The sequence below is a fragment of the Ictidomys tridecemlineatus genome, chromosome 1 (assembly GCF_052094955.1).
Source record: "Ictidomys tridecemlineatus isolate mIctTri1 chromosome 1, mIctTri1.hap1, whole genome shotgun sequence".
NCBI lineage: Eukaryota > Metazoa > Chordata > Mammalia > Rodentia > Sciuridae > Ictidomys > Ictidomys tridecemlineatus.
Window position 1 is genome coordinate 146634426 of NC_135477.1, and position 24462 is coordinate 146658887.

The window sequence follows — 24462 nt, forward strand, 5'->3', positions numbered from 1 at the left end:
ATCAATAAAATTATGAAATTTTCTCCCATCAATAAATTATGAAGGCCTAGTGGCCCATGTTTTTGCCACTATATTTTGTACTACAAAACATTTTTACCAGTGTCAATCTGATAAGCAAAAGAACCAATTCATTAATTCACATTATTTTGGCATATATGATGCAATATACAGGGCATACATAATCTTTAAATATAACCTAAATTCAGCTTTTAAAAAAGTTTTAAATGGCTAGTTTTGCAATGATAATATACAAATTAAGACTAACAGGAAAACTAACATTTTACAGAAGGTGGAAAACATGATAAATATAGAACACTTATGAAAATATTTTCATTTTATAGGCAATTGAATGAATGTACATTAAACACACATTACCTGCCTTTTCGTTGTATGGCACTAGCTTTGGAAATCCACACCATTTTTAACATTGTAACAAAATTCAGTGCATCAAAGGATTTCTGTAATATTTAAATTATCTTTATGTTAAAACATGAAAGGCATTTAAGAGGAAAGAACAAGAAATATTATCACCATATCTTAACATGCCAAGTTTAATTTAATGTTCTCTTCTTGATTACATAACTAGAACAGTACATTGATTATTTAAAACCCAAATGTTCTGGTTACAAACATTCTAAGGAAAAAGAATAAAAACCAAACTAAACTCAAAAGAGCTATAAAACATCCCCATTCTGTGTTTTGCTGTTCTGTGCTATAGGTGAATAATGGCAACCAATTCTCATAGGAAACCAAAACAGAAAAAACTGGTCTATTCTCTTGATCATTTTTCTATCACATTTACATTATAAAGAATATAAAGAAATATAAAGAATAAGAGTGATCTGGTAAAATCATTTTCTGAAATACTTTACAGGGAGCAGATCTTGTGGAATAAAAATAATTAAATCCCAAAGTGAAGAATTTTTAATCCCTCCACTTATCTCTTGCTGAGCTACTAACAAAGTTAGCCTATCAGGAATGCTACAAGTGAAAAAATAAAAACAGAACCATTACTAATGCCATACTACCTCAAAAAACCAAAAGTGAAAACATGCTATAAAGAAACACTTTAATAAGAGAATATATTCATACATAGAACACATACTTCAATCAGTGACTTATGTTTTCCCTTATACAAAAAAACTAAAAGAAGTCAGGCATGGTAATGCATGTGCCTGTAATTCCAGCAACTTGGCAGGATCACAAGTTCAAGGTCAGCCTCAGAAACCTGCAAGAATCTCGGTAACTTAGTGAAACCATGTCTCAAAATAAAAGGACTGGAAATGTAGCCAGTGTTAAAGTGCCTACTGGGTTCAATTCCCAGCACACAAATAAAAAAAAAAAAAACTAAATAAAAATGTGTCTCATAATAGTTTAATTATGGAACTTTTAGAAAACATGTTGCTTAGTTTTTAATAAAATGTTTCAATTGTCAATTGAATGTAAAATAATGTATGACCCTGACACCACATTTAAACCATGATATACTTCACAAACAATATCTAATAGAATTAATTTCTAAATTTTTCAAGGTCCACTTCATCAACTTTTTAGAGTAATAAAATCTGAACTTTTTTGGCTCACCAGAGTTTTAATGATAATATTCACTACTGTTCTATTACAAAAAAAAAAACTCAACTTCCTTTACAATATACAACTATAATGACTATGACAATATTCTATAAGAAAATTTTATTCTCTGTATGATAGTTCTAAAAGCTACATGAAAACCATTAAATGTTTTCGCATAAAAAATGATCACTTACATCCACTAGACAAACATGTTTCCTTACCACAACATGAATAATATCTCCTCCCTTGGAAAATCAATTACCTCTACCACTTTCATTTGTTCAGTGAATGGATCCACTATGTGTTAGGAGCACTGAAAATTGCTAGGCATTCCAGTACCAAAAGGAATAAATATTACCCTTTATTTATATCAGGGATTGGAAAAGGACAAAGAGCCAAGGAGTAAATGCTTTAGGTTCTGAGATGGTCTTTGCTGCAATTACTCAAATGTCATCACAGTTATAAAAGCAGCTATATCCAATAGGTAAAAGAGTACATGAAACTTTTTACAAAAGCAAGTAATAAGTCTGATTTGACTGCTGGTAATTGTTGAGTCCAAGTTTATGTGTTTTGGGGTTTTTTGGGTTTTTTTTTTTTTTTTTTTGATTCTTCCATCAGGTCCTCTTGAACCAAGTTATCATCTGAATATCTACTAATATGTAAGGCATTGGAGATACAACAGTGAATAAGAGGCACATGGTCCATGACCACATATAGGAAGAAAACAGAAAATATGTAACAGAATTCCCACACTGCAGAAAATTTTCACCATAACTAGCCAAACTTTTAACTTTCTTTTTGTATTTAGTGAGTAGAAGCTAAACTCTTTGTCTAATTTGTTGAAACAACAAAACATCCTATGTACTGATTTTAAGTAAAACACTCATTTTAGTGAAATCAGCACTTACTATTTTAAATTCATCTAGAAATAAATGTTTCCACTAAAGTGAATTCTGCTTATATAAGCATTTCTTGGAATGGAACTTCATTTAAGTAAAAATGCAACTTGTCCAAACATACCTCTTTCACCTTTCCAGAATCAATAACAAAGACAACGTCATTGACTGTGATGCTGGTTTCAGCAATATTGGTGGAAAGGATCTGAAATAAGATATTATTTTATAATTAATACGAAAACAGAAAAATGGCTGAAAAAAATGGAAAAATAAGATTTTATGAAGCTTACTATTTTTCGAACACCTGCAGGTGGATTTTTTAATACTTTCTTTTGATCAGATGTTTGCATATTTGAATGAAGCATAAAAACTTGATATCTGTTGACAATTGAAAGAGAAAATATACTATAGTCCCTGTCTGTTATTTTAAGCAACAAATAGAAAGTTTAAAATTTTACCTATGTGTATTGTCAGCGAACCGCTTGTCATCAAACAGGATACGATCTCTCAGTCCAACAATTTCATCATATCCAGGTAGAAAAATTAATACCGCACCTGAAAGAAGAATATTTTTCAATATTGATCTTGTGAAATCAAGACAATCAACAACTAAGAAACTACATCACACATTTTCAAGTACTAGTAAATGATCATAATATGATAATTTTCATTTTTACTATTAATGCAATTATATAAAATTTTGTACAACTAGCATTAATTTTTAAATTCATTTCTTTTAGACGATACTTATTTACCAGCATCACAACTATGGCAGATATTATATAGAAGATGCATGATTAAATCCAAGTCTACTTTTTCATCATCAAAACTATGGTGATAAGCTTTCAGGAGCTCTCTGTCTTCTGCACTGAGGTCACTTCCATTTGTTTGAACCAGAGAACTTTCATCCAGATTTCCAAATTCCAGAGAAGCACTAAAACAACAACAACAAAAAGCTGATTCCTATTATGTCCTTCAAATTTCCAATATATCCTAAGGAAAATAGATGACACTTACTGTACCAACTTTACAGTAAGTAAAAAATTAAACATATAATTCATGTTTTGGTTTCAAGCACATTTGTTCAAAGCAAAATTTGACAAGAAGTGCCTTTAGAAAATCAAACTCTGAAGACATTTCTCCAGAGGACAAAAAAATTACCTATAAGCATATGAAAAAATGTTCAATGTCATTTGTCATCAGGGAAATACAAACCAAAACCACAGAGATACCACTTAACATCCAGTAGGATAGCTATCATCAAAAAACCAAAAAGTAAATATTAGAAAAGGTATAAAAAAATCAGAACCAAGGGCTGGAATTGTGGCTCAGCAGTAGGGCACTCGCCTAGCACAGGTGAGGCCCTGGGTTTGATCTAAGCACCACATAAAAATAAATAAATAAATTAAAGATATTGTATACAATTACAACTGAAAAATAAATATTTTTTAAAAACTTAGAACCTTCCTACATTCCTGGCATATATGTATTATACAATGTGGCAGTTCTTCAAAACATTAAACAGAGTTACCATATGCCCCAGTAATTTTACTCCATTTCACAAAAGAAATGGAAAAACAAATCCATATATATCTGTCAATTAAAAAACTGTAGACAAATATTCAGACTAGAATTATTCACAGTGGTCTAAAAGTGGAAAGAACCCAAATTTTCAACAGTTGACAATTGAATATACTCTGGTATATCCACAGAATGGAATATTATTCAGTAATAAAAAGAATGCTACAACATGGATAAACCTTGAAAAGATTATGCAAAGTGAATACAATTACTAAAAACCAATATCAGGTGATTCCATTCATATGAAATGTCTACAATGGACAAATCTATAGAAACATTAAGTAGATCAGTGATTGTCCTAAGCTGGAAGTGTTGGGGGGAAAATAGGCAGGGACTGTTAACAGGCACAAGTTTCTATCTGTAGTTATGAAAATGTTCTAAAATTGATTGTAGTGATGACTACATAAGTCTGTGAACATACATAAGTCTGAGAACATAAAAACAATCACTGAATTGTACCCTTAAATAGATGAATTATAATCATATGTGAATTATCTCATTAAAAATTAAAAACTTGTCCTGGGCTTGTAGCTCAGTAGTAGAGCGCTTGCCTAGCATGTGTGAGGCACTGGGTTTGATTCTCAGCACTGTATATAAATAAATAAATAAATAAATAATAAAGTTCATAACATCTAAAATACTAAAAAAAATTAAAAACTTTTAGTCATCATTTATATTTTATTAACACATTGCTTCTAATAAATAATATTCTAATGAACTGTCCACATTAAAAAGAAATTCTGTAGGTAATTTTATACAAAAAGCAGGTTAATTATGTTATTTTTCAAGAGCTCAGAATCAGTATAAATTACTGAAATCACTTGTCTTCTCATCCTATTATGTAAAAATATAAACTACTGTCATCAGTAATAACTATCAATAGAATTTCTAGGAAGTTCAATTCAACTCAATCTCAAAGAGCTTAGCAAAAAAATTATAAGACTGTTTTCAATGAGAATAATATTAAAGGGGCTGGGGTTGTGGCTCAATGGTAGAATGCTTGCCTAGCATGCATGAAGCACTGGATTTGAGCCTCAGCATCACATAAATATAAAATATTGTGTCCACCAAAAAAATAAATATTTTTTAAAAAGAATAATATTATACAACTTTATAACTGCAGTATCTTGAATTTTATTCAAGTTCTATTTTAAATATTCTATTTTATTGTTTCTTACTTTTTAATGGGTTAATGAAGAAAACATGTTATTTATTTAAAGGTATAAACTTTAGCTATCACTAACAAAATTCTGTAAGTATAATTTTTTTTTCAGTACTGGGGATTGAACCCAGGGGTGCTCTGCCACTGAGCTACATCCCTGGCTCTTTTTCTTTCTTTATTTCAAGGCAGGGCTGGCCTCAAATTTGTAATTCTTCTGCCTCAGCCTCCCGAGTAACTGGGATTATAGGCTAGTACCAGCATGCCTGACATACATTTTAATTGATAATGTCATGGTCTATAGGATTTAAAAAAAAAAAAAAAGCCCAGCTGGTCAAGAGGTAGTATTATCCAGATAATTGCTTTGTTTTGTAATCTGTAATTTGGTAATCTATTGTGTCTAGAATACTTAACAACATAAGAATATCTAGAACATTCAAAGTAGTACTACTAAAAGGATTACACATTCTAGGAACTAAGTATTTAAACGGCAATAAAACCTACTTCATCAGAATTAACATTTGGACCTATCAAGAATTTTGAGACTCTGTAACCTATATTATCAATTTATGAAATATAAACAACAAATATTTTCATACTTCAAACATTTACTTATAATGCCTGAGACTTACATCTACAGAATTAATCACAAAAACCCAAGTCAAATGAATCATTTATATATTCTTAAATGGCAGATTTTTTACTCTATTTTAACTTCAGATTCCTTATTTTTTTTCCGTTTTAAGACTCAGAGGTTGAAAACAAATAGAAATTATCAATGTTTTATAATGTATTATACAATGTATTGTTTCCTTTAAATATCTAAAAATATAAATAATTTATCTAGTTATCTAATTTAAACTTATCTCAAATCCCTAATAAAAGATTAGGGGCTAGAGACAGAGCTCAGTGGTAGACTGCTTGAGGTCCAATCCTCAACACTGACCAAAAATAATAATAATAATAATAATAATAATTAAACTGGTTACAAAGGATTTTTAAAGTATCTGAATTGTCCTTCTGATTTTTCATTTTTAAAAATAATATATATTCACAATATTAATACACAAATAATTTCATAAAAGTTACAACAAAAACCATAATCACACAAGCCTTAGTCATACTACCTAGGAACATTTTCAATTGTTTTAGTCATTTTTTGTATTTACTGCCCCATTTCTAAGTAATATGTACTTTCTTTTACTGATTAACAATTTAATAATTATCTGTGAACCTCTAATTAATTAAAGATGAGGTTACCATCTCACTTCCATAAACTTTCCATATACTCCAATACTTACAATTTTCCTCAGCTCTTCATTCAGCCTTGAGTTTACTATTACTATGTAAACATTACCTACTGCTGAGCCAAACAATACTCTTTACTTTTGACCTTTTTACTTTTCCCAGGGAAATTATGTTTTAATTTTATTTGCTTAGCTTTATGTGAACTTGACCACTAATTCTTCTCAAATTTTCCAAAAGATTTGTAAAGCTTCTTAATATACTCAAATATATTAATTGATTATTTTTTCCTTTCAGATAACACCCTCCTGGAGCCCGCCATCTTCTGTTCCTATGGGACTAGGCCTGCTGGACAATTGTTGTCCTCACACTCTTCTGTACCAATACCAAACCTTTCCTTTCACCTAACTTCTGTGTAGGATCTACTATATTTTCCTGTCAATTTTTGTTTGTTTTATTTGTTTTACCTCTTCTTTATGGAGCACACCTTCTAACAGTTTCCTGATAAAGGGTACAGAGAATAAATTTTCAGATGTTCTACAATTCTCCATCTTTTATATCTTCTTCCTACTTTTTAGTAATTTTCTCAACTTCATCTTTGAACACTTCTGAATTTTTTTCTATCACATATTTAAATGAACTCTTTCTTGTTTTTTCATTCATTCAATAAATATTCACTAATCAAACAGTATATCAGGCACTTTTCCTGAACAAATGAAATAAGACATTTACTAATTTCAGGTGGAAAGAAGCTAAAGATAATAAACCAACAAAAAGAGTAAATAAGCAAATTACGTAATATATTGAAGAATAATAGGTTCTACGGACAAGAGAAAAAAGAAAAAGCAGAAAAGGTTAAAATAAATGAAGTGCAAGGAGGTAAGCTGCAATGTTGGGGTAAATTTGGGTAGGCCTCATAAAAATGAACTATAAACAAAGATTTGTGTCCTATTCCTTTTTTATAGCACACTACTTTTGTTTCATGAAAACAACAATAGAAAAACTGTATTCTTCTGTGTAAGTACCAGGCACTAACCAATTGTGTCATTGAAGCCTTTGAAATACTATAATCTTCTAATAATAGAAAAATTATAGTTTTGTTTTTGTAAGTTTTTTTCTGAACACTGATGCTTAGTTTCATCTAAGTTCCAGAGGTTATTGTGCTAATGGAAATCTGTCTTATTTCTCTGGTTTATGAGTGCTTTCCTCTCAAAAGTCTAGTGATCAGTCTTTGGAAGTCTGTCCATTTTAAAAGAGTAAAGCACCAAAAAAACTCCAAGTACACATGTAGAGATTACAGAGTCATTTGATTTAAAGATGGTCATTTCATTGAAGAAACACTAAATCTCTTATAAATCTAAACATTTTCTCTAGTCTTTGGTCTATTTTTCCAAGAAAGAATTGTCAAGTTTTCTGCCAAAGAACATATATATTTCAAACAGGAAAAAGTGACAGTGATGCCATGGGAAAGGAGTAGATGGTATTTCAACTATCAATCTATGAACTTTCACTTAAACCCCTTTGTTGTTTGATACCTTGCCCTCACTTTCTTATTGTACCTGGTAACCCAAAGTCTAAAGCTTCTATGGTTAATTTTCAATAATCTTAAGTTCAAAGCCTCTCTGGCTTAATTTTATTTAATAAACCTCCCATTTCCAGCCAACGTGTATCATCTGGCAGGCAGAAAAGAATGTGATCTGGAGCTCTAAAATGTTCATTACAAAATATGTCACCCAGTTCTGGTGTATTATGTATGTATTTATTTATTTATTAGCTCTTCTTTCATTGCTTCATTCAAAGATATTAAAGAAGTTTGTCTCTCACTGACTGGCTGAGATTTCTTAATTCTGCTAATTCAATTATCACTAATCAATTAGCTACCTGGCATCCATAAATTTTTAACATCCTCCATCAGTTGTTGCATCCTCTCAGTCTCTTCAACTTTATCATTCTACACTTTTCATATTCCTTTATTGTTATTTTAATAAGGAAAATGCAGAGATAAATACATGTGTTCTGTCTACTATGTTCAAATGGAAATCTCCTTTCTAATTTTTTAAGTAAAATAAAAAATAAGATATTATAATACAATATTTTGTGTGTGTGTGAGATTTTTTTTCCCATTTTTTTTTATTGGTGTATTATAGTTGTACATAACTAAGCCTGATCTTAAGCAAGTTCCTTAACTTTTCCAGGCTTTGGTTTTCTCATCCATAAAATAAGGACAATAAGGAGCTGGGGCTGGGGCAAAGCGGTAGCTCACTTGCCTGGCATGTGTGAGGCACTGAGTTCGGTTCTCAGCACCACATATAAATAAATAAAATAAAGATCTATCAACAACTAAAAAAAATATTTTTAAAAAAAGGGGGGTTGGGGTTCTGGCTCAGCAGTAGAACACTCACTCGCCTAGCATGTGAGGCCCTGGGTTCGATCTTCAGCATAAAAATAAATAAAATAAAGGTATTGCATCCAACTATAACTAAAAAATAAATATTAAAAAATAATAAGAATAAGAACAAGTACCTATCTCTAAGGGTTGTTTTGCAGATTATGTACAAGAACTATGCTCAGTGGCAAGCACCCCATGTAGCGTGAGCCCTCAATGCAGGATGAACCCTGAGTGCAGGGGGAGCGATTACTGAATGTGGGCGAACACCTAATGTGGGCTTGACATACCCCACAGGGTGAGTACCCAGTGCGGGAAGATCTGGTGAACCCCCAACACCATTCAGTTCATATTAACCATTATACAGGGAATCAGTTTGCCAGGAGGTAGCTTTCCCCACCACTGACAGCTCTTAATAGTATAACCTCTTATCAGCAACTTTAATAAGTCAGAAAGAAAATTTGCTTATAACCACAGAAAAAAATTATCTGGATAAGAAAGACTATAAATAGCCTACATTTATATATTCTATAATTTACATAGCTAGGTAGTTTTTAAAAAGAAGGCAAGGTTAATTTTTAAAATAGTATAAGGTTTTACCTGTAAGATTCTAGAAGATCCACAATTTCAGTCTGCCCAAAGTGTTTAGCCCAATCTAAAGCCATCCTGTCAAAATTCAAAGATATTAGACTAAGACAGAAAAATAATTTGTTCTCAAAATTATAAAACTATTCACTCAAAATTATATATTTATCCACTAGAAATGTATTAACAATTATAACTCAACCTTGGAGGTTTTTTTTCCTTTTGATGGTACTGAGGATTAAACCCAGGGGTGCTTCAAAACTGAGATACATCATACATACTCAGCCCTTTTTATTTTTTATTTTGAGACCAGGTCTCACTGAGTTGCCAAGGCTAGCCTCAAATTTGTGATCCTCCCATCTCAGCCTCCCAAGTTACTAGGATTACACCCACTTTTCAATTGTTTACAATTTAAAGACAAACATAAGAATAAAAAAAAAAGATATGTGCAGCTACACAAAGACAGAAAGAATGGATGTAATCTAAAATTACCAGCCATTTGATGCTTTACTATGGACATTGGCTCCCATGCTAATTAACTGCTCTACTTGACTCGTAAAACCTCGTCCTGCAGCAACCATCAGAGCTGTTGCACTGGTTTCACTATGTCTGTAATCAACTAAAAGAAGAAAAGGAAAAATGAAATTGTTGAATTTACAAAATATTTAAAAATATTGTTTTTTAAATTTAAGTGGCAGAATTGACATGTTCCTTCACTTTATTTAATACATTATATAAGCCTCAAATCACATCATCTAAGGAAATCTGCTAGTGATAAGCCCTAATATAAACAGGATGGAATAGAGTGTCAGTTTTAAGGTAGAAGGAATGATGGCTATTAAACTGTTTAAAGCTCACCTATATAATTAAAACAGAAAAGGAAAGTTACTAGCTAGTCAAACCCCCAATCATCTTAAATCTATATATTGCTTTGATCATCAAATGACAAAATATACTTAAAGAATTAAAAAGTTAATCCTCAGGCTGGGGATGTGGCTCAAGCGGTAGCACGCTTGCCTGGCATACACAGGGCGCTGGACTCGATCCTCAGCACCACATAAAAATAAAATAAAGATGTTGCGCCCACTGAAAACTAAAAAGTAAGTATTAAAAAATTGTATCTCTCTCTTAAAAAAAAAGTTAACCCTCATTAGTGACTGATAATAAATGACTAAAAGCTTCAAGCAAAGTCCATGACAATTTTTTTGTTGGTTTTGCTTTTAATCCCCCTTATTCAAGACTACTATTTCCCAAAACACTTAATAAGAATGTTTTAACCCATTTGCTATTGCTATAACTACAGAGACTGAGAGCTTCAATCTGAGACTCAGTCATTTTTAGAGGAAAGAGGTTTATTTAGCTCACAGTTCTGAAGGTACAAGAACATGGTACTGGCATCTGTACAGTTTCTAGTGAGAGGCAAGAAGTGCTCAACACATGGAGAGAAGTAGTAAGGGGCCAAGCCTGTGGGGGTGGCTTCCCTTACTAATAACCTCTTAGGGTATTCAATCCAAGCTTGTCAGAGCAAGAACCCACAGTCTTGAGAAAAGCACTAATTCCTCTTAAAGACCTAATCACTTCCTAAAGGTCCCAACACCTCTCAACACTACCAAACTGGGGATTAACCTGAGTTTTGGTGGGGACAAACCATAGCAAGGAACAACACTGGCAGAAGTTTACTTCTCACAGAAGCCCTTCATAGGAAGATAATTTAAGTTCCATTACAAGTTCCTTCCAAGAATATATTCCTAAAGCAATTCAAATATAATTGCTTAGGATTAGTTTGTCTAAATTACAAATTGATATTTTCAGAAAGAATTCATCCCTAGGAACAAACCTATTATAATTTAAGAAAATTAACAAAAGAAAAAAAATTGATCTTCCATACATACCCAATTATTTTCATTATTTAATTAATGCCCTAAAATAAGTATCCATTATCACTGTAAACCACAGGTTTTTAAACGGATAGAGAATATACAAGAGAATTACCTCAGGCTTCTGTTTTTTATATTTTTAAAGAAGGTCTAGGTCCACTGCAAAATTGAGAGGAAGGTAAAGAGACATCCCACAGACCCTCTGATCCACAATGTATAGTCTCTCACATTACCTACCAAAGTGGTAAATTTGTTAACAACTGATGAACCTGTACTGATACCTCATCACACAAATTCTACTGGTGTTATACATTCTTTGGCTTTGGACTTGTATTTTTATTTTTTATTTTGCTTTTTATTTTTGGAAGCATAGATAGACAGACACTTGATTTTCACTATTAGAGAAGCAAGTTACTAGATCATGAGGAGAATAAGACAGCCTAGATAGCAAAGAACCAAGACCTTCTGGTAATAGCATCAAACTGAGGTTTCTTGCCAACAGCCATATGAGTGAACCTTTCCTAGAAGCAGATCATCCAGCTCCAATAAATCTTTAGATGACTACAGCATTCCCCTCTACACCAACAGCTTAAATGTACCTAATGAGAGACTAGGAATCAGACTACTCAGGTAAATTACTTCCAGATCCTTAACTCTCAGGAAGTATGCAAAAATGTTTCAGACTGCTAAGCTTTGGAATTATTTGTTATGCAGCAAAAGGTGACTAATATGGTCAGCACAACATAGAATGTCTAGACTTACTAATTATTAGCTACATTTACAGGAACACATGGGGAAAATGATGGTACTAAAAATAAATCTATAAAGCTCACAATTTCTGGGATCACAAGAAGAAATCCAACTCTGCTGCCAACTAAGGGTAGAGACATTAGAGATTAACAAAAAGTTGGAAAATGAAAAACTGTTCATAAAGCTACTGTTACATTTTTTTGTTTTCTTCATATGGCTAAAGATATTAGATATTAGACTCAGGAAAATGTATAAACTATACATTAATAGACAAGGAGTGTGAGACCACAGGATGACCATTACCAAAGTAATCTAGTATTTGCTAAAGAAATATCTAGAAAGAGAGCCAAGAATAACAAATATTTAAAATGTAATATATCTCAGACTTTAAATCTTGTAACTTTCAAGTAATATTGCTTAATTTTTCACAGTAATATATTTTCAAAATGAAACAAAAGAGAATGCCAGAAAATTGAAGATTAACAAATATATACACTTTCAAAAAAATTATGAGCTTTAAAAATACATCAATATGAGCCAAATTACATTTACAAATAACAAGAAAATGACAAAGGATCCTCATTTATTTAAGAGGTTTGCCAGACTAATAAGTATACAGTATTATAACTGTTTAAACAATCGCACCTAAGTATTACCTAAAGTCTCTTGTTGCATATCACAATGTTTGGTCTTTGACCCAATCCCATCAACTCAATAAACTGAGAAAGTCTATTAATAAAATAAACAGTTGGAATTTTTTTAAGTTGTTACACAGAAAAAATGGGCCAAATCAAAAGATAAGATAAAATTTAAAAGGAATAAATGGTATGTCTTAAATTCAAAATAAGTTAGAATAATAAATACAGGATTTTCAGAGACATAAAAATCAATAAGACAATGTGGCTGACAAAGAGGTAGACTGAATTAGTATAAATAAAAAGTAGAGATTACTTAGGCTAATAGACCTATTCTATCCTAAGACAGTAACTAAGAGATTAAACTCAGAACTAGACGCTGGGCTTTTTAGAAGGATAGACTAAAACATGTCCAAAGAAGGAAAAAAACAAAACAAAAAAAAAAACTTCTAGGAAAAAGAATAACTATGTTCATACCTGCAAGTCTGTCAGACATAAATACATACTAAATTTCTTCATTATCACACTATAAGCAGAAAAGGGTAAAAGCAGATGGGTTTCGCTTCAACATATTACAAAATTATAATTAAAACAATCCAAATTTGAAAGAATATTCTCAAGGAAGTTAGTGAACTTAGTGTCGTTAAACATATTCAAATAATTTATCATTTGGTAAAGATATCTAAAAGTAATAGCATTACTGAACACACATTTTGAAGGACTTACTATGAACTTCTAAAAACCCAGAGATGAGTAAAACAGATAAGGGTTCAGCCCTCATGCAGTGTACATGAAACAGGGAAAAATTAAAAATGTATAATGTCAACTATTGAAAGGACAAAAGGCAGTCAAAGATGCAATCACAGAAAGGACTTTGATTTTCCTTCACAATGTAATAGCAAGCATGGGAGAGTTAAGAGTAGGACAATGGCAGTTTTGAAAAAATAAATATGGTTGTTCTATGGAGAACAAAATGCAGCAACATAAGAATAGAAGGAATCAGTGGGCTACCACAATAGTTCAGGAGAAAAATGTGGGCTTGGACTAGGATAGTGGCAGGCGAAGTGAAATGTGATCAGATACAGATTTATTTAGAGAAGCCAACAGGACTTGCTTTGGATTATATATGGTTTATGAGAGCAAAGTCAAGGATGATTCTACATATGCTTTGTTGCCTTAGCAACTAGGTGAATGGCAATGCAGACTTAACTAAAAAGGAAAACATGAAGGAAAGAGCAGGTTGGGAGGGAAGTAAATAATGAAGGAATCAAAAGGTGTTTGGGACATATCCAATTCTATCTACCTAACAGAAAAGTAACTAGAGATGGCAAATGATCAGGTATATTAAAGTCAGCGAGGAAGTTAGGATGCCAACTATAAAAATTAAAGGTCATTTAAAATATATATGTAAATGAGATCCATGTAACAAGTAAAAGTAAATAGAAGTAAGGTCTAAGGATCAAGGTCTGGGACATGCCAAGTTTAGAGGTCAAGAAAAGGAAAAAGATCCTCTCAAGGAAACCAAGAAGTTATAGTTAGGAAATGAAAGAAAATAAGCTAAATATGAAATATCAGATGTTGATCAAAGATGGTGTTTCAAAAAGGGAATGATCAATAATAATCATAATTACAATAATGCTGAGAGGTTTAGGTAAGGAGATTACTACTTGACATTTATATCCTTTCCAACAATTCACTCTGCCTTTTGCCTAGAAGCCTATAGAGATCTGAAAAACCATCTAACAAAATGAGGATAACTCATTAGTGGAAATTACATCACATGACATAAAGTATGTCTATATAGCAAAAGAAAATACTAAAATTTTTCATTTACTAAATGAGCAATCTAGAGCAGAAGTTACTACCCATTGTTTTCTTCTGTTTTTTGTTTTTTTCTTTTAAATCAGAAACCTCTTTGAGAACCTAAGAAATAACTTTCTAGGGGTTAGGGGATCAGAATGTACATATGTGTACATAAAAGTATTTTTATAAACAATTGTCATGTACATACAGACCTCATAAAACTATTCTGAAGATACTAGGTTAAATACTTGATTTAACATAACACATACTGATTACACTACGATATGATAATAAGATCCTGATTTTTTTTACATGAGACATAAAATAAGTACTCCAAAAGATCAAATTACCGGGTGTGAACAAAAAATGTAATATATACATTTTGAACTAAACTACAGTTATACCATAAATAACTGCAAGAATAATTTATAAATTCAAATAAACTTACCACTAACGTTTTCAGTTAAAATAAGGTGAAAGACCTGAGCAAATGCATCAACATCTTTATGTAACCATATGTCAGAAAGACAAGCATCCATTTCTTTGATTAACCATGGTTCAAGGCAATTCACATCTTTTTCTGTCTTTAAATTAAAAAAAAAAAAAGATTATAATCACCCAACAACATTTGCTTGCAAAGAATGGAAAATGACCACAATGGCTACAAGAACTACTAATCATATAACCATATGACGTTATATATTATATGTATTATTGCAAAAGTTCCTCATTCCATCTTACAAACTTATGACACACAATATTCTTATCTTGTTCTTACATTAACCTTTTATCTGAGAATGAGTTTGTCAACAAAGGACTATAATCCAGGCACAACATTAATTATACTTCTGATAGGATTTTGCTAAATGTATCTATACATCAGCGATTCCCTCTTCAGCTACAGGTTAGAGAAAGCACCAGCTGATGCTTTCTAACACTGATACCAGGTCCCACTTCAGAGCAAGAACATCAAAATCTTTGTTGTAAAGGACCAGGTTCCACAGGACTTTTTAGCTCATTGGTTATGTAACTATCAGCAAGGTCACTAATTTACATGGTCAAAATGCTGTTCAGACTCAAATGGATCTCTCCTATACTAAATAACAATTTTAAAACATTCCTTGGTCTTAGTTTTATTATTGGTACATTATAATTGCACATGACAGTGGGATTCATTATACCATATTCATACATGCACATAATTTGATCAATTTCATTCTCTAGTACATTCCCTTTCCCTCCTTTCTTCCCTCCCCTAATCCACTCTATTAAAACTGAGTGAAGTATTTTTTAAAAAAATACTTTAAAAAGTATTTTTAAAAGGTAATATATAGTTCGTTTGGATGTATTAGAATTTAAACATTGATTTAAAAAAAACTTCAAGTATCTCTGCATTATGTTATTTATCTTCTCATGTTCAAAACAGATTCTTTTCTAAAAAGAAACTTCAGGGTTAGGGGTAGAACTCAGTGGTAGAGTGTTAGCACCCTAGCATGTGCAAGGCCTTAGGATCAATCCCAGCTTTGTGACAAAAAAAAAAAAAAAAAAAAAAGAAAGAAAATTTGTTCTTGAAAATACGCTGTCATCTAAGATAAACTAAGAGAACTACCCTTCAATTATGTAGTAAAAAATAACTAGTTCAAAAAATATTCCTTAACCTAAATATTTTCACTCAAAAGTGTGAAACCAGTAAGGTCTTACCAGCTGACTAAAGACAGCATCACCACCATCATCCAATAAATCATACTCTTCAGTCACATTTGGAACAGTTCTCTGCCTCTGAGATTCAGGCTTGAAAGTATTCTCTTGAGCCGAGTACCATTCTGTAAGAGTGGTTTGTTGTTTCTCTTCTAAATTGATTACCAAAGAAAAAATAATTACATAAGTCCTTTCCTTTTTAAAATGTACTCCTTTGTTTTAAAAATATTAAGTGAATCTTATATCACATAAAAAGCTGGCCTTATTTTGCAGTTATTTTTAAAACTATATCAAGAATATTTAGTGAAATGTATTATGCAAAACCATAAAGACACGTATAACTGCTTTAAAAACATCTTCATCTATTGGTAAGAAGCTTAATTCTAACTCAGTCCAGAATTAAGAGTATTTTTATCCATTTGATACATATTGTTTAAATCAGTGACTAATATTCATATAGCTCTTTAAAGAAAACCATTTATTAAACTCCTACCAGTTGTTTGACATATGATTATGTATAATTCAAAAGTTTGAAAAGTTTTAAGATCTAGGAGTTTCACAATTTACATATACGTGATTTTGCACTGCCTGGCAAAATAGGAGTTGATTAATTAAACTTTTGAAGTGAAGAATCCAAATGAGTTGATATTTGTCCATTGTTATACAGAATAAACAAAGGAATCAGAGCTTGAAACCAATATCATAATGACCAAGGCAGCTAAACGAAAAGAAATCTAAACCCCAATTCAAAAGCTGTAATATAGTATAAATTATTACAAGATGTTTTAATAGGCAAATAATGTTATATTTGAAATACAAATGTAACCCCAGAAGACTATCAAGATTTCTAAATCTTCACATTTTTATAAAAGATAAGCCCATCTTAGCTCAGATGCTACTCTTTTTACTCCCTCTTATCTACTTCCCACTCCCACTTAGGAGAGAGGTGGTATGCAGCCAGCATACACTCTTTTGCTTCCTTAGAACAATGGTTGAATCTTTGGATATAAACATACTCAAAAATTCCTCAATTCTGGCATCCCCTTTCAATTCCTTTTTATAGATTGCTACTTTGAAAATACAAACCACAATGCAAAGGTATATTTTCGATAATATTCTAACACATTTTTCCACAAATATATGCAAGAGAATAACACTTTGAAGCATCTTTATACCTCCATAGGATAAAGATAGAGTACTCCAAAAAAGTCATTTTCAATAGTAATTTCTTTTATATTTCTTTGATAAAAAGTTTACCTCGCTGTTTTTCTTTTTTGTACTTTAACATTTCTTTGTTTGTATATCCAGTAGTTCTTAAAATGTCTTCCAGAAACATTTCTTTTACTTCAAATGGTCTTCCCTGTACTAAATAATAGAAATTTTTAAAAAATAGTCAATTTGCAACTCAGAGATACTTGACATAAAAACATCAGAATCCCAAGTTAATGTAATATTCAAAAGCAATGCCAAAGCTCAAGTGATCCACACAATATTGTCTTTTAAATATAACTTCAGTTTTTAGACAACTGGATATAAGACAATTTGCTTATTTTTTCCAGTGTTTATTATCTACCTATTATGTGTCCAGCATCACATTAGAAACCACAAATACAAATGGCAAACAGAAATAGAGCTACTTTTGTACCCTTCAGGCACACCAGCAGGGGAGACAGACATTGATCCAATAGTCCAGAAAATAAAAACAATAATATAGTTGTCCTATGAGAGAGAAGTACAAGACAACATGACAGTACATAACTTCTGACTACACCAAGAAAATCATCCTCACTGAGAAAACAAGGAACAAGAGAAGCATACAAAGTAATTATACTCTTAGAAAGGAAAGAGTGCGCAATGAAGAAAAATAGCTGTGTAAATTCTGTGTAGTGGAAAGAAGAATGTTTTCAAGAAACTAAAAGATTAACCTACTTGGAAAATGGTGGGAAACAAGGAGCACAGAGAGAATTGTAGTTCAAGATGAGGTAAGAGAACTATATATCAAGGGTTTAAGTCTGTCCTGAATTAAGACTATTCAAAAAATTTAAGCCCAAGAAGTATTAAACATCATAAATCCACTTCAAAAAGATGATTCTGGCCACAGTGTGAAGAACAGATTTAAAAAATAGTTAAATGGGGGCTGGGGATGTGGCTCAAGGTAGCAGGCTCACCTAGCATGCAGGAGGCACTGGATTTGATTCTCAGCACCACATAAAAATAAAATAAAAGATATTGTGTCCACCTAAAACTAAAAAATAAATATTAAAAAAATATATTTAAAAAATAGTAGAATGAAACCAGACCAGATAGGAACAATTTTAATTCATCACAATAACTTAAATGAGACTGGAGATGCTGAAAAAGTAGTAAGATTTTTGAGAGAGGAGGTAAACTATGCAGAATTTAGCACTACACTGAATATGAGAGAATGATAAAGAAGTGTCAACTATGATTCTCAGATGTCTGGCTTGCAAAACCAGAAGGATGTTACTCTGATATAATGAGGAACGCAGAAAAAAGAAGCAGGTTGGGTATTGAGAATGGAGGTATGGTTTCACCCACATCAAATGTGCAGTGCTGAAACAAGTTTTCCATTAAGAGGTTTAGATTTTATGCTCCTAACCACCCAAGAAAATATTATGATAATGTATGGGTTTGTGATTTACATGACTAGGTTAACAGTAGTATGATTAATCCAGACAGGCAACACAAGAAGAAAAGCAAATTTTGTAGAGTAAGTATTTAATTGGGGGCATATTAGAAGTGAGCTGCCTGTCAAGATATCTAAATTTAAAACTCTAGAGAACAATCTAAATTGAAAATAAAGATTCAGGAGTCATCAGTATATACCAGAAAACAGAAGCAAAGGGCACAATGAGAACTTCCAGGGAAATTAAGTATACATTTCCAATAGCTAGTGAAGTATAACACAGAGCAGGGAAGGAGGAGGAAAGAAATCTAATGATAATAAGAAAGAAAGGGAGAGTGAATAGAAAGAAAGAAATGGATCAAGGGAATAATCCTAGCAAATGCCATGATTTAGGCACTCTGCAAAGGAAGAAAAACCCATATAGAAAGCACTATAATGTAGAGTAAAAGCCAGGAGACAGTAGTGCTAAATATATGGGATGTGAGCATTTCAGAAAGAAAAAAAAAAAAAAAAAGAGGGCCAACTCTGAGAAATAACACAGAAAATTTAAGTTAAGATTGTCGACTAGAGGCTGGGGTTGCAGCTCAGTGGCTGGGTGCTTGCCTCATATATATGAGGAACTGGGTTCAATCCTCAACACTACATAATAAAAAATAAATAAAAGTCTAAAACAATTTTTTTACTAAAATCTGAATATTAGACTTAGTAATTACAGCAGTGTCCAAAAAAGTGAGTAGCCCTGTACACTTCAAAAATATAAATAATTTCAGCCTTTTGAAAATGTAAAATAGCAAAAGTTATTAATATTGAAAGTCATATAGACTTTTCCTACTCAGCAATTTCACTTTCAAGACCTATCTCTAGAATTAAGAGTATATAAAGAATACACTATAAGCATGCTCTTCTTAATGTTTTTCATATATGATGAGGGTTGGGGAAGGGATCTAGAACTAATCTGAATGTCCAAAAATAAAGGAATGGTTAAATAAGCCATGATACATCCATATTATGAAACTCTAAAGCAGCTGCTTAAAATAATGAACGAGACTCAGAGCTACTGAACTGGAGAACTATTCATAATTTACTGTCATATAAATAAAGCAAATTACAAGTAATATATCAGGTACGTACTCAATCTTGTAAACATTATATACATGCATATGTTTGTAAGAGGCTAGTCAACCTTAGTTGATATATACAATGCTTTTAAAACCCATAGTATCAAGAAATAAGACATGGAACAAAAAGAAGACAGGGAAGTTTTTCTCTATATATGAAGAAAACACATACAACTATACAACTTCTGTAACTTTTGAAAAGGAATTTATCTTTTTTTTTTAAAGAATTGGGAGGACTGGGATTTTGGCTCATCGGTAGAGCGCTCGCCTAGCATGGGGAGGGGGGCCGGGATCGATCCTCAGCACCACATAAAAATAAAGGTATTGCATTGTGTCCATCTACACGTAAAAAATAAATATTAAAAAAAATTGGGAAAAAATCAGTTCTTATTAAAGAACAAAAGCAAAAGTTAAATGTCACAATATTAAGAAATGAACAATGAGTACACATGGGAGCACAGACTAGTTTACAAAGGAATCTAACAATAAAGGGAAGAAGCTATAGGTCAGAATTTAAAAGGAAACACAGGATCAAAATAAGGCATACTTCTTTTGTGTGTTTTTTTACGTTGTAGGTAGACACAACATCTTCATTTAATTTTTATGTGGTGCTGAGGATCGAACCTAATGCCTCACATGGGCTAGGTGAGTATTCTACCACTGAGCCACAACCTCAGCCCGGCATATTTCTTTTTAAGAGTACCGAATTGGATTTACTACACAACACCAAACAGCTATAGAAGGAAAAAGAGAAGTATGAAACAGAACTATGATATCTATATCACAGGAAACAGAAATGGATACCCTCTACTTCTAAGCATTTTCCAATTTCTGTTAGAAAAATATATACAATCATACCCCAAACTGTTCTTTCATAAAAATTATAGATGAAAGTTTATAATTTAACTTACTATATATAACTGGACAACTTCCAAAATATCTTATAAAAAGATTTACATCCAAGGCAGCACTAGAAAGAATTAGTTTCAAAGTTGGATGCTTTTGCAACAAATCTCTTAACTTTGTAAGTAAAAAATCACTAAATCGATCCCTTTCATGCACTTCATCCTGCAATAAACAGAAATAAAACAATGAAAAAATTAAAAGATTATGGAGGACTAAATCTTTAAAATACTGGCACTACAGGACTTACATTAAGTCAAATCAAACGTGGACAAGGCCAATCATTATTAGTGGAACTTTTGGGTTATGGACAATTCAGAAATAATTGGACATTAACAACTTACTGTGGATGACAAAAAGTACTGCCTTTTATCACAAACTTAATCTAATGTTTTTATAACACAAACTGGTTAAGGTTAGAATTCTTTAATAAGAAGGTAGCTCATCTTATTCCATCGGTGGCTAATTAATTTAATAGCTTAACCATGAAATTAAATGACTATAAAATATACACTTACAACTGGGAAATAAATGATATTAAAGAGGGATCAGATAACTAAGTATACAGATAAAACTTTCACAATTTCTGAAGAATTCTAATTACTTGCATTATTTTCACATATGAAAATTTTTACATTTTTAAAATGTCCTATTTTACCTCATTAGATCTGATAGTATAAAATACTTACTACCAAGTATTTACTTCTAATAATTATAGACACAAAGTAACTTGATTGAAACAGCCTTTTCAAAACAAAAAATTAGCTTTCATTTTTACCCTGTTCTATAAATGTAATTACATAATTACATTTATAGAACAGGGTAAAAACATAAGTATTAAGCAATCTGAGTTATATATCCCAAATTCAGCAATATTCTTACCACAATAACATGTGTCACAGTTGACAATGTACTATCGCCTGCCATCAATGTACGAAGCAATACTCCATTAGTGCAAAATGTCAGAAGTGTCTTTGGAGAAACCCTTTTTACAAAATCAAAATAAAGCGCATAATTACAAATCTTGTATGTAATTAAAACAGTTATGTTAAATGATGACCTTATATGTACTTTACTAAGTATTGCTAAAATAATAGTATACTGATAAGTACAGCTTATTAGCAAAGTTATAAGAAATACATATTTTATGTCTAAGAAGCTCACAAATGTATTATTACTAACAGTTTTCTATTAACTAGGTACCGTGTTAAAAAGGTTTTAAAAAAAAAACTTAAAAACTTTTTGCTTGGAGAAAAAAACTGCATCACAAATGAAATCAACCTTTTTAATCTCTACTGAAAACAAAGAAATGGTACTTCTTTGTAAAGAAAGTATTATTAGCTCTACTGGAGGTTGAGCATCCTTAATTCAAAAATCCAAAATTCAAAGTGCTCAAAAGTTTTGGATTTCAGAGCATATGGGCTAAGGATATTCAACTAGTACACTTTATACAAATACTCCAAAATTCAGAAACCTCCAAAATCTGATATACTTCTGCTCCCAAATATTTAGAATAAGGAATACTCAACCAATACGAATGACATTAAAACAGAGTCATTAATATTCAATGAGAGCTTACTATAAACTTTATATCAAAGCTGTGCTTCACAGGCCTTTATTAGCCTTTTTTATAGAGAAAATTGAGGTTCAGAGAGGTGAAAAAACTTGGCACTAGATTATGAATCTATGAAATGAGATTTGTATCTGTAATCCATAAACTCTTTTTTTAAACTATTCAAAACCTCACTAAGTTTAGGCATGACTTCGATATCCTAGTATAAACTTACTAACTTTTCAACAAACACGTTCTCTATTTTTAGTGAAATATATACATTTAGTCTTTTCTAAACATTAAAGAAGATACAAGAACTGTCTTTACCTGCTTTCTAATCGGATCTGATAACCAATTGTTTGACCAATCCTTTCCCTTCTCTCTGCAGCAACTCTTTCTGCCACAGCAATAGCTGCTAATCGTCTTGGTTGAGTACAAAATATACGGCAGGGGATACCATTTTTAAAGCAATCATCTAAAAGGAACTGAGGAATCTGAAATGAAAATTTTAAAATACTATAAAATGATATGTATTTTGCATACCCTGAAAATCCAAATAAATCAACTGAAACACCAATAGAACTAAAAGTTCAATAACATGTTCAAATAAAATAATCATAAAATCAACAATTTTCATGTAACTGGTAATAATCAATTAAAATTTAATTTGGGCTGGGATTGTGGCTCAGTGGTAGAGTACTAGCCTAGCATGTGTGAGGCACTGGATTTGATCCCAAGCACCACATAATAAAAGAAAAACAAAGCTAAATAATAAAAAATAAAAAAATAAAAGTATCGTATCCATTGAAAACTTTTAAAAGAAAATATAATTTAAAAGATCTTATTCTTTTTTTTGTTTTTGTTTTAATTCAGGGGCACTCGACCACTGAGTAATATCCCCAGCCCTCTTTTGTATTTTATTTAGAGACAGGGTCTCACTGAGTTGCTTAGCGCCTTGCTTTTTGCTGAGGCTAACTTTGAACTCGTGATCCTCCTGCCTCAGCCTCCTGGGCTGCTGGGATTACTGGCGTGGACCACCATGCCTGGCAAGATCCTGTTTTGTTAGATATTAAAATTAAAATATTTTAAATTAAATTTATCAAAAATACTTAAGGATTATATGAAGACAACATAATGCTGTTGAAAAATAAAAGACCCGAATATGTAAAGAAATACATTATATTCATAGATGGGAATAATCACTATTGTAAAAACTTTAGCTGTCCCCCAAATCATTCTAAGAATCATGAAATAATAATCTAAATTCCACTGTGCTTTTTTAAATAGTGAAAAGCATAAAGTAGACAAATAATAGCAGGCTGCAAATACTTTTCTAAAAATAAAATTCCAGCAGGTCATAAAGATTTGAAATGAAAAGTAAGTCTTACCCAGCCATAGCCATAATTCTCTCTATAAACTACTTAGTTTCTCATGAACTATTTCAAGAAAAATAATTCACAAAATTCAGGATGTTTATGTATACAAACATTTTTTATTAAAAGTGATTACTGTATTTAATGTTTAAATTTGCATTTTCTTTTCACCTATCAGATATACCTAATGCATTTTAACAGCTACACATTCCATCTTATGGATGTGCTATAATTGAACAAATATGACTACACATTAAGTAATTTTCAGTTTTTTAACTTGTTATTGGTGTTCTGGCTTGCTATTAAAAACAATGCTGCAGTGAAATCTATTCTCATATACTTATGCAGATTTATGTATTATAAATTACTGGAAATAAAGATTTCAAAGTGTGTACATTCATAACCTCAATAGAAAAACTATCAAATTGTTCTCCAAAACAATTGATACACCTACCAACAAAGCAAAAAGGCTATTTTCCAATATGCAAATACAGAATATCATCAATTTTTTAAATTTCTGCCAATGATAAATATATTTTGGTTTTTATTATGAGTAGGAAAGATCTTTTCATATAAACCTTATTAGCCTCTAGGATGAACTTTACTTATTCATCTAGAAGCATAAATGTAAAAGTACTGCCAAAAATATTTTTAAAGAAAAGATAAATATATCATTTTCAAA

At 31.4% G+C, this 24462-nt stretch overlaps 1 protein-coding gene across 4 annotated transcripts in view; it reads right to left on the reverse strand.

Moving 5' to 3' along the window:
- Ythdc2 (YTH N6-methyladenosine RNA binding protein C2) overlaps positions 1 to 24462 on the reverse strand; it is a 77620-nt gene that overhangs the window by 40832 nt on the left and 12326 nt on the right. For all 4 annotated transcript variants that reach the window (XM_078048872.1, XM_078048871.1, XM_078048873.1 and 1 more), the window contains exons 5-17: positions 22735 to 22901; positions 21738 to 21840; positions 20864 to 21020; positions 17445 to 17552; positions 16191 to 16339; positions 14938 to 15073; positions 9917 to 10043; positions 9440 to 9505; positions 3224 to 3402; positions 2927 to 3023; positions 2759 to 2846; positions 2593 to 2673; positions 376 to 458 (exon numbers count right to left, since the gene is read on the reverse strand). In XM_078048872.1, coding sequence (XP_077904998.1) covers positions 376 to 458; positions 2593 to 2673; positions 2759 to 2846; positions 2927 to 3023; positions 3224 to 3402; positions 9440 to 9505; positions 9917 to 10043; positions 14938 to 15073; positions 16191 to 16339; positions 17445 to 17552; positions 20864 to 21020; positions 21738 to 21840; positions 22735 to 22901 — 1541 coding nt within the window. The remainder of the gene's footprint in view (positions 1 to 375; positions 459 to 2592; positions 2674 to 2758; positions 2847 to 2926; positions 3024 to 3223; positions 3403 to 9439; positions 9506 to 9916; positions 10044 to 14937; positions 15074 to 16190; positions 16340 to 17444; positions 17553 to 20863; positions 21021 to 21737; positions 21841 to 22734; positions 22902 to 24462) is intronic.